The sequence below is a fragment of the Mercenaria mercenaria genome, chromosome 11, assembly GCF_021730395.1.
Source record: "Mercenaria mercenaria strain notata chromosome 11, MADL_Memer_1, whole genome shotgun sequence".
NCBI lineage: Eukaryota > Metazoa > Mollusca > Bivalvia > Venerida > Veneridae > Mercenaria > Mercenaria mercenaria.
In genome coordinates, this window is record NC_069371.1 from 41,876,714 (window position 1) to 41,887,009 (window position 10,296).

Sequence of the window (10,296 nt, forward strand, 5' to 3'; positions counted from 1 at the left end):
CGTGCATTATTTCATCACGGGCTGGCACCTGGGTAGAACCATCGAAATTTCGTAAGACAAGCTGGATTGGTTCCTCACATGAATCATTCAACAACTCAGGCAGGCAAGGCTACTATTTGTAGCACTCGTTCTTATACTCGTAGTAGTGTATTTAGAGGGGCAAATAATTTTAAGTCAGAGACCTTAACAACTTGGCAACGGAGGCCCCTCGGAGTCCTTTATTCTGGTATGAAGTTCATATCTTGATCTTGCGAAATAAAGCCAGTTCGTGAAAAATCACGGTTATGGATTATGTGAATGAAACAGTAAGTTCATTGAAAACCTGCATTTTCATCGCTTGGAACTTAGTTTGTTAAGTGAGATCGTACCAAAAAGTAATATGGTGGCTACGTTAAATATGTTACCGTGGACAGTACTATATTTATTCATTTCTTTAAATGGACATATACTCGCAACTGAGAAACAAATGGAAGAAGCAGTGTGTACATCTAGATTCGACTACGAATATAAAATGTTACATAAAATGGTCATGTTGGAAACGGAACAAAACAAAATAAAGGAATTAATGGAGGACATAAATAGCTTACAGAACAAACTGAAAGGTAAAAGTTATTTTAAATTATGCATTTACAAATATTACTTCTCTGGAAATTAATAAAATCATCGATATACTATGTAGATTGTGGTAAATATATAGCAGGAAAGTTATTCAGATTTCTGACTCATAAAATAAAAGCTGAGGATGAACGACTGACAAATGTCAAATAAAAAGGTAAATGTGAATTCAATTGATTGATGATATTTTTATTATTCATTCAATATTAACACCCTTGCTCAAATTGATTGAATCCTATGTTTGTCATTTTTTACGCCAACTGGATTACATTTTTACATATTTTCTCCTTGGCCATGATTTCCTCATATTGACTTAGGTTTTAATATAATCTGTTATTGATTGCCATAGGAGATTGGAATATCCTGCTTGGGGATCATAACAGTTCTCGCGTCTGCCGAGTAACCGAGCTACCCAAAAACAAGATACATATTATGTTCTTGCAAACCGGATAATATAAATAATACTCTTTGTAACACTCGCTTTTAAAGTAGTGTATTTAGATAAAGCCAGGAAAATTAATGTTCGTAAACAGTAGTTACAGCACAAGGTTTCAAACAACACAATTCCGGTTAAGTCTATCATTTGTTGTGTAACGTTTTGGTTTTCCGCAATATATCATTTTATGAAGCAAGAAACATACTTTAAGGAATAGAGAGCAATGATTATAGTATTTGAATTTCATTCAATTTTACATATTAATATGGAACATCATATTTCTACCATACATACGTTTGGAAACAGTTAAAATCACATTTTAAGAAAAATGAAAAAAAAAAAAAAAATTGCCATGGCAAAATGAAGAATTTTCTTGCTATGGCAAAATAATTTTGCCATGGCAACGCATTCTGCCATGGCAAATTCAATTTTGTCGTACTTATATAAAAAAAGCTAGTAAAGATATTATATCAAAACATACTAACTTTAAAATAGGTGGGTTAATGTAACAATTTAAGGCAATTTTCATTTTTGTAAAGCGCGTATAAATATGGGCTGAATTTGCCAAATACCGGCGTGGCAAAAAGAAACCGGCGGCTATTATAAGCAATATATACTCAATGCATACATCTCTAGTTGCCGTTAACAGCACGAGAGTCATCTGGCGGTACCAGTGGATAAAACACTTCATAAAATTTGAAAAATGTTGACAAAACTCTTATATTTGACTCTTTAATTAAGTTATTAGACATCTAGGCTTATACAGTGTCTGTTGTTTTTTAAATTGTTTGTTGATAGAAATATTTTTTTACAATATAATCAAACTAGTAATAACATTTTAAAAACGTTTCAGTAAACGCCATTTAATAAAACATAAAAACTCCTTTAGAAATGCATATACTACTATAGTGTAACATCGCTTCTAGAACTTTATATTCTGATTTCTTCAAAACTTATTTTACATTACAGAAGATAGTCTTCGAAGTCATACAACAGTAGAGCGAGTTGTAAACAGACTGAAGCAGATGGAAGTAGAAAGGTCGTTTGATGGAGCAGGAAATACTTATGTCCGCTGGGGAAGAACAGAATGCCCTGCGAATGGGACAGAAATGGTGTACAAGGGGTATGCCGCAGGTGGACATTATAACAATAAAGGTGCCGCAAGCAATTATATGTGTCTGCCCGATGAACCAGTATGGGGCGTTTATGAAGATTCAGAACAGACAGCTGGGACTGTCTATGGAGCTGAATATGAACTCTATGGTAGAAATATGGATAAGTTCTTTGGAAAGGCATTGGCCAACAACGATGTTCCATGCTGTGTTTGTAGGACAAAGAGACCAAATGTTCTATTTTTACCAGGTCGCAACATTTGTTATGATGGTTGGACTCTTGAATATAGCGGATATCTCACAAGCGGACATGACACCCATCATGCAACCACCGAATATGTTTGCCTTGATGTCAACCCAGAGGTTATAACTGGAGGAGCATCTGATGCCAATGGAAAGCTGTTCTATTTTGTTGAGGCACGTTGCGGATCATTAAAATGCCCGCCTTACGTGAACGGACGAGAGCTTACATGTGCTGTATGCTCTAAATAGCAACTTTATTGATGTGCATTGTCCTAAATTTCTAGTCGAAACGAATTGATTTGGAAATAAGACATAAACGGGGATAAAAAGATATCATTCGGAAGACTCATTTTTTTCTACAAGTTTCTGACTTTAACGAGAATACATCTGCAAATTGACCATGCTTATAGAATATTTTAGCTGCTTAAGGAACACTTGTTTAAACAAAAAAAAAAATGCATCTCAGTCAGTAAAATGAATTGAAAATAACCTGCGCCACCTTCAACAGTACGAAAGCTCAATGTGCATGCATGCGTTTGCGTGCGTGAGTGTGTATGTGTGTGTTTACACGCGATATTTCGCCTTTAAATAAATGAAGAATGAATTCGTAAATAGCCATAAGATTAAAAACTACCTCTTTTATCTTTTTTAAAAAGATTTGCTTTTGGAATAGGTATCATTCGGTGAAATATCTCGATCATGGGTCTACTTTTACAAATCATTACTGTAAAAGATATGTAAAATAATTAGCTCTTTTAATTAACATTTTTTCCTCGCGTATCAAATTTGTTATATTAAACATAAGAATGAAGATGGATTCGTATAGTTTGCCCTGTGACATTTATATACATTCAGATATATGCGTAAATCCAGATGCTGCTAAACTGAAGCACTGTTTATTAAGAGTAACATTCGCTCTATTATATTTTTGTTTTACTTGTAGAATGCGATATGCAAGAAAAAAGCAACTATCACTAGGGGTATGTACAAATGGAAGTGTGAAGCCTCTTTTCCAACTACACAATTACCCATCTAGGCTAATATTCCCAACCTCACTTTCAATCAATGAAATAACGTTTGCAGTGAGGATGTCAGTCTTCACTATGTTTGTACAGTTCGAAATCTGATCAAGTTTATAGTAGTCGCAATTGCCTTCTCAACTACATAAGCCTTATTTACCTATAGATCAACCTAATCCGTAAGAGGGATATTTTCCTGTGCAAGAAATCGAAAAGTCGCTCAGTGTAGTTGTAGGATCGTTTCGATTATTTTTAATACCTTTTCATAATGCCGACTGCGTGGCAAAATATACTTTTTCCTTTTTAAAATCGCACAAAAAAAATCATAATTCCAAACAATTGTTTTTTCTTCAGAATTTAAAAAATAATTCTTAGAAAAGCTGCTTCAATAGAATAAAAATTGTGTAAGTATTAGAGTAGAGCTAACAGAGCCACATATCGCAAGTCAGTCGACCAACAATAAATTGATACTGTACTGGAAAGACATCAGACGGAGTGATTTATATGATCATAAACAACATAGCAGTTGCTTTATCATTCGACTCGAGTGAAATTGCCAGACCTGGATCAACCGAGGTGCGCAACTAACGAGTTTTATCAAGTCGTGTAAAATCTAAGAGAACCAAATTAACATTTCTGATCTAGTAAAGACCTCTTTATTATATACCTGCATTTTCTAAAAGGTATTTAACATAAAAAGCATGCCGTAATGTTACGGATTTTATGCTAAATTTGAACTCTTTCATTTAGTGCGCCTTTTGAACATTTTTGTTTAAGCTAGCTAGATTCCAGAAATCTAGCACTTTCTTCGCATACAAGTTTAATTGATCGGAGAGCATAACAAAGTTCTGATATAAATAAGAAAATAATGTCATAATATGTAGTTGGAACGATGAATCTACGAGGTTCGCTTCTCAGTTTTTAACAGGTTTTTCTGTTACAGAACCAGGTCAAGAATATTAACGAAATGAAATCCGAACACACGCAGGATACGGGATCAAATTTGCAACATAGTACAATGTACAAGACGGAGTTTGTTTTCTTTCTATTCGTATTTAATTGCGACAAGAAAGCCATACTTTTTATAGGTATATAATTTAGTAATGTGAATTGTCATAATGATATAAATATAAATGTGTAGAGGACAAGATATGTAACGGTACAGACATAATATGCTTGACAATAGTGATACAGCGTTGTAACGTCCAATAACATCCTTTTTACAGAAAACATTAACGCGTTGTTGGTATGCCAGCCGCACACTAACCCTACATTCAACTTGTGAGAGACAAGTACGGTGTTTCGTTTGGACCATCAATATTTTCATTTCTGAACCCTATATCTCGAACGTCGAAATGACGTGATGAAAGTCAAAAACACGGTGGTGAAAGTTGAAATCACGATGGTGAAAACTCGAAACTACGACATGCTAGAAGTCGAAATCACGAAACCACAGATGAAACATAAAGAAACGAAACAGGAGTAAGATCTTAGTTTTACTCTATGAATAATGCAACGGAAAGAACAGTTGCATAAAAGTAAAGAATTTATTTACTTCTCTGCGACAGTTAAATGTATATTTAGTTACTTATCCGATTTCTTTTATTATTACATTTTAAAGTGCTTGCTTTTACAGGATTTAAAAGCCCTTCAACTGTTAAAAAGTGCACTTTTAAGGTATGACATAGGAATATTTTTATAACAATGACAATTCTTAAACACAGGAACTAGATGTTATTATTTTGGTCCTAACAGTTATCTGGCCAAGAGGTTCTAGATCTTTCCTTGACCCCATGCCTTAGTTTTCCTATTTCTGTTTGAGATAATCCTTTTTTTCTGGAATTCAGAGGCCTTTATAAATAAATGAGAATTCATTGTATTAAGTTGTCTTCCATTTGCAAAATATAAAATTAATAATTGTATATTATCAGTGGATATAGAACATGTAGAAGAGAGTCTTTACTATGATTTTAAAAAGAAGTAATGCATTACCTAATTTTCAATGTGTCATTCATCATCCTATTATTTGAAGTGAAGTTCAGTACAGGGAATTTCGGTGGTTTCATTATACAATATTCATTGTGGTAGAAACATCTGAAAGTTAATATATTTGATATATTCATTGTGGGTGAAAATGAGAAGAAGCATTGTCATGCTAGTTTTTATTGAATAACAAGAAATTGGAACTTACTATATTCGGTAAAGAAAGCAAAATAATAACTAAACATGACGTTGAATATTATAAAACACACATTCGATGATATTAAAGAATACATGTACTCCACAATAGTCTTGTTTTAGAAAGATTACATATGAATAAAGATTAAGCATTTCTACAAATGTTTAAATAATTTAATACATGTATCAAAATCAAACACGCAAACAGCTATTTAACGTCAAATTACTTTAAATATCATCAAGGTATGAAGTTAGCTTTGAAGTTGTTTTATGTTAGCCGTTTCTTTACGTGTTAAAATCATCTAATTAATTTTTCGATGATATAAAGATGGCATAAACGATGTTTATGTTCAAGAATAACTTTAAATTTATATGTAAGTTAACATTCACATTTACACAATATTCTCGCAGATGACTGACAGGTCTTTTAGAACAGACGCAAGGAAACGAAATAGTGAAAGTAGAATTGAAAATTTAGGAGTGAACGAGTATTAACATATTAAGTAAGAATGACTGTGAAATCTGCTTACGTCATGTATAAATATATATCATGAAGCAATAAAAAAGCAGATGATTGGGAAAAAATCATATTCGTGTATTTGGTTGGTTTAGAGTTTAAAGCCACAACCGAAGTGTGTAAAGTAATTTTATAGAAAATCAGGTGCTTATTTTATGAAACACAGATGTCAATTTAGACCCAAAAAGATGATAAATCCCCAGTTATTTATGCTCAGACTTTTGATAAAGCAACAAAGTTTTCACTTTAAATTTGTTTTTGTAAATTTAACAGTATTTATCTACATTTTAATGACCTGTGACAAAGGTTGTTCACATATTTATTGGAGCTTTATATATATTTAACTATAGGTAGACCCGCATGTGATTACACGATTAGCCGTTTTGAAGATGCAAATAAATGAACATCATGCACCCCTAAGTTTTGTTAATAGAAAATCCTTACTAACATGTGAACAAAGATTTATCCGCATGTAGTTTTGATTCTTTTGTACCCAACATAATTTCTTTGTCATATTTTATAAATTATATATTCCTTGTTAACCCAAGAGAAATAAAGAAAATAGATGTTTTAACAAACAGACATGACCAGATTCAACAAACTCAATACACAGTACGGTATTCACAACTAATCATTTATGTTAAATATTGAAGGCGGCCAGAGACTGACGTACAGATACTTTCCTTCAGGTGTACCTTAGATAATGAGGCGCGTATCCATGAGTATCAGCAGGAACCTTCAAGCAATCAAGCAAGCAGTAATGTGAGCATTGCCTGTAGTTAGTATCTCTACTTCCTTGAAAAATGTTAAATGATGGTGGAGCCCAGGGACTGTCGAATGAATACTTTCCTTCAGATGTACTTCAAATAATGAGGCGCTTTTTCGTGAGTATAATCAGGAAACTTGTAGCAAGCAGTTATGTCAGCATTGGCTGTAGATAGTAACTCTACTTCTTTGCAAACTGCATTTCTAACGTTCGGAATTTAATGTGACATTAAAGTGAAATCGTACATAGAAGGAAAACATGGCAACTGTGTGTAATATAATATTATGGACAGTATTATATTTACTCATATCGTTAAGCCGACTTGTAATTACAATGGATAAACAAATGGAGGAACCAGTATGTACATCTAGATTCGACTACGAATATAAGATGTTACACAAAATGGTTATGCTGGAAATAGAACAAAACAAAATAAAGGATTTGACTGAGGAAATGAGTAAACAAACAAACACACTGAAAGGTAGGTTTCATTGTATAATCTCTATTGACAAATATTGCTTCTTTCAGAATAAAGTTGCATATGACACTTTTGCTTGTAGAATGATGTACAGGAAGAATATCGCCCCCTTAATGCAAAAAAGGTACCAAGTGCCTTCTTTATTCATATGCTCATGGTACCTTTTTGCATTAAGGGGACGATATTATCCGGATGAAAGTGTAGATATTTTTCATTCAGATTAAAGTGAAGATATTCTTTATTCAGATAAAGGGGGCTCCTTAGCCGAGTGCTCAATGTTGTATCTTTACCATGTTGGTTCGAGCCTCACTAAGGGCGTTGAATTCGTCATGTGAGGAAGCCATCCTGCTGGCTTACAAAAGGGCGGTTGTTTAACCAAGATGCCCGTTTGTAATGAAATAATTCACGGATGGGCACATTGGGTCTTCTTCCACCACCAAAGTTTGACAGTAAATGTCGCCATATGACCTGTCATTGTGTCGGTGCGATCTTAAACCCAACAAAATAAATAAATAATTATTCAGATGGAAGGGTAGGTATTTTTCATCTCTGTGTAAAATTTGAACGACAAGCTAGCTTTACACTTACAGAAGGGAATGATTTATAATTTATTCCTATATTTTTCGACTATGTAATGTATTTATCTTTATTTCTTTAGTAAGTAAGTAAGTAAGTAAGTAAGTGTGTATGTAAGTAAACTTTATTATAGATGTACAAAATCAATAGTAACAATTAACAACATCCGGCAATGTTGTGTTTATAAGTCACTTTAAGGATATAACTTAACTATACAACTACACGTAATCATCGTAATTTTAACCATTGAACCGGTGCGTGTTAGCGAATATATTCTGAACATATTTTGCTGAAGAAAAAACAACAACAAAACAAACAAGATAAATCGTTTTCACATATACTTATAATGCTGCCTTTTTAGAATGCCTAAACATATCATTTTTATAGTGGGGATACCTTTTCTTAAATCAGGCACTTGATAATCTGCTCCAAATAGATCTACGCTTGTATGTGGATACCTATTTCACATAAATCAGGCACTTGATAATCTGCTCCTAATTGATCTACGCTTGTATGTGGATACCGTTTCCACATAAATACAGCACTTGATAATATGCTCCAAATAAATCTAAGCTTGTATATGGATACCTTTTCCACATCAACCAGGCACTTGATATTATGCTCCAAATTGATCTACGCTGGTATGTTGATACCTTTTCCACATAAATCAAGCACTTGATAATATGCTCCAAATTGATCTACGCTTGTATGTGGGTACCTTTTCCATATAAATCAGGCACTTAATAATATGATAAATATTGATCTACGTTTGCATTTCCGGAATGTAACCTTAAAACAATATTAACTTATTCTTATATAAATTGAATTTACAATGACGGACTGATAAATATAAATTGTGATTTACGAGGAGTAGTTTCACTTCTGAAGAAACATTAATTTGTTAGTGAATGACATGCAGTCATGACACAAAAACTAATTTAATTATTGCAACTGCTGTAACAATGCTACAGAAACGTCTAGAGCCACGAAAATTTCTTTAGAACTGTATTATTTATAACAGAGGAGAGAATTCAATGGCGGGAAACAATGGAACGAGCTGAAAGACGACTGAAAGAGATAGAAGTTAAAAGTTCCTTCAGTGAAACAGGGAATAGTTTTGTCCGCTGGGGAAGAACAGAATGTCCCGGAAATGGGACAGAAACGGTGTACAAGGGGTATGCCGCAGGTGGACATTATAACAAACGAGGTGCCGCAAGCAATTATTTATGTTTACCTGAGGAACCAGTGTGGGGTGTTTATGAAGACACAGAGCAGACAGCTGGGACGGTCTATGGAGTAGAATACGAACTTCATGGGAGAAACCTAGATAAATTCTTTGGAAAGGTTTTAAACAATTATGATGTGCCTTGCTGTGTTTGTAGGGCAAAGCGACCAAGTATTATGATGTTACCAGGTCGAAACATCTGTTATGACGGTTGGACACTGGAATATAGCGGATATCTCACCAGCGGACATGAATCTCATCATACAACCGAATTTGTTTGCCTTGATGTCGACCCAGAGATTATAACTGGAGGAGCATCTGATGCGAATGGAAAGCTGTTCTATTTTGTGGAGGCACGCTGTGGATCATTGCGATGTCCACCTTACGTGAACGGACGTGAGCTTACATGTGCTGTTTGCTCTAAATAACTGTATTGCGATTTGCGATTATGTACGTTATCTTTTTTAATCGGTGAAAATTACATTTTACATTACGGCATTTTAAGTAAAGATGTCTGAATATAATATTATAACCTTTTTATTTATGCCAGTTTAATTTTACGTCGTCATAAGCTAAGTACCAATTAAGACCTTGTGAAACAGTTCTAATTGTTGAAATATAAACTTTAAGCCATCTGCCAAAATACTTTTACGATATATTTCAGATAAAATGTGAGCATATTTTAAAAAAAAAATAAAAAAATACGACATTGCTATTTAATGTTTTACACTTAGCTTAAAGAGAATTCCTATAGTTTTTTCCTTTCATAGAATTTTTTCAAATTCACATATATGATAGGAAAATCTGTGCTGAAAACAATGAACAAATAAAAACAATAGGTCACCAGGCTTGTTTCTGTGACAAATTGTTTTGAACACACCCACTGTGGCTGAAACTGTCAGCGATTTTTCAACATTTTCATAATTTTCTGCTTTTTTTATAAATACCAACCAAAATATACATCAAGACAGCACAATACTTTTTTTTTCTTTTTACAGATTTTATTATATACTTATTTGATATCATAGTCATATTTGTAATACTCTATCCTTACAATAATGGGTACAAATGAAAAACAAATTGTTTCATATTTACTTATGTGAACTTTTTTCAATAAAAAATACCCATAGT

The 10,296-nt window shown here is 33.4% G+C and overlaps 2 protein-coding genes across 2 annotated transcripts; both read left to right on the plus strand.

Annotated features, from left to right (window-relative positions):
- Positions 1–211: 211 nt before the first annotated feature.
- LOC123532427 (uncharacterized) lies at positions 212–3,380 on the plus strand. Its single transcript, XM_045313855.2, has 2 exons — positions 212–602; positions 2,021–3,380. The coding sequence occupies exons 1-2, from the start codon at positions 380–382 to the stop codon at positions 2,653–2,655; spliced, it is 858 nt and encodes a 285-aa protein (XP_045169790.2). The 5' UTR covers positions 212–379; the 3' UTR covers positions 2,656–3,380.
- A 3,391-nt stretch (positions 3,381–6,771) lies between these two features.
- LOC123531807 (uncharacterized) lies at positions 6,772–9,842 on the plus strand. Its single transcript, XM_045313066.2, has 2 exons — positions 6,772–7,367; positions 8,962–9,842. The coding sequence occupies exons 1-2, from the start codon at positions 7,145–7,147 to the stop codon at positions 9,591–9,593; spliced, it is 855 nt and encodes a 284-aa protein (XP_045169001.2). The 5' UTR covers positions 6,772–7,144; the 3' UTR covers positions 9,594–9,842.
- The last annotated feature ends 454 nt before the right edge of the window (positions 9,843–10,296 follow it).

Bases quoted from the DNA above. Each gene is read 5' to 3' on its own strand.
- LOC123532427 (XM_045313855.2), top strand. From the start codon at position 380: ATGGTGGCTACGTTAAATATGTTACCGTGGACAGTACTATATTTATTC. The intron at 603-2,020 runs GTAAAAGTTATT...TTTACATTACAG, and splicing joins CTTACAGAACAAACTGAAAG to AAGATAGTCTTCGAAGTCAT.
- LOC123531807 (XM_045313066.2), top strand. From the start codon at position 7,145: ATGGCAACTGTGTGTAATATAATATTATGGACAGTATTATATTTACTC. The intron at 7,368-8,961 runs GTAGGTTTCATT...TATTTATAACAG, and splicing joins ACAAACAAACACACTGAAAG to AGGAGAGAATTCAATGGCGG.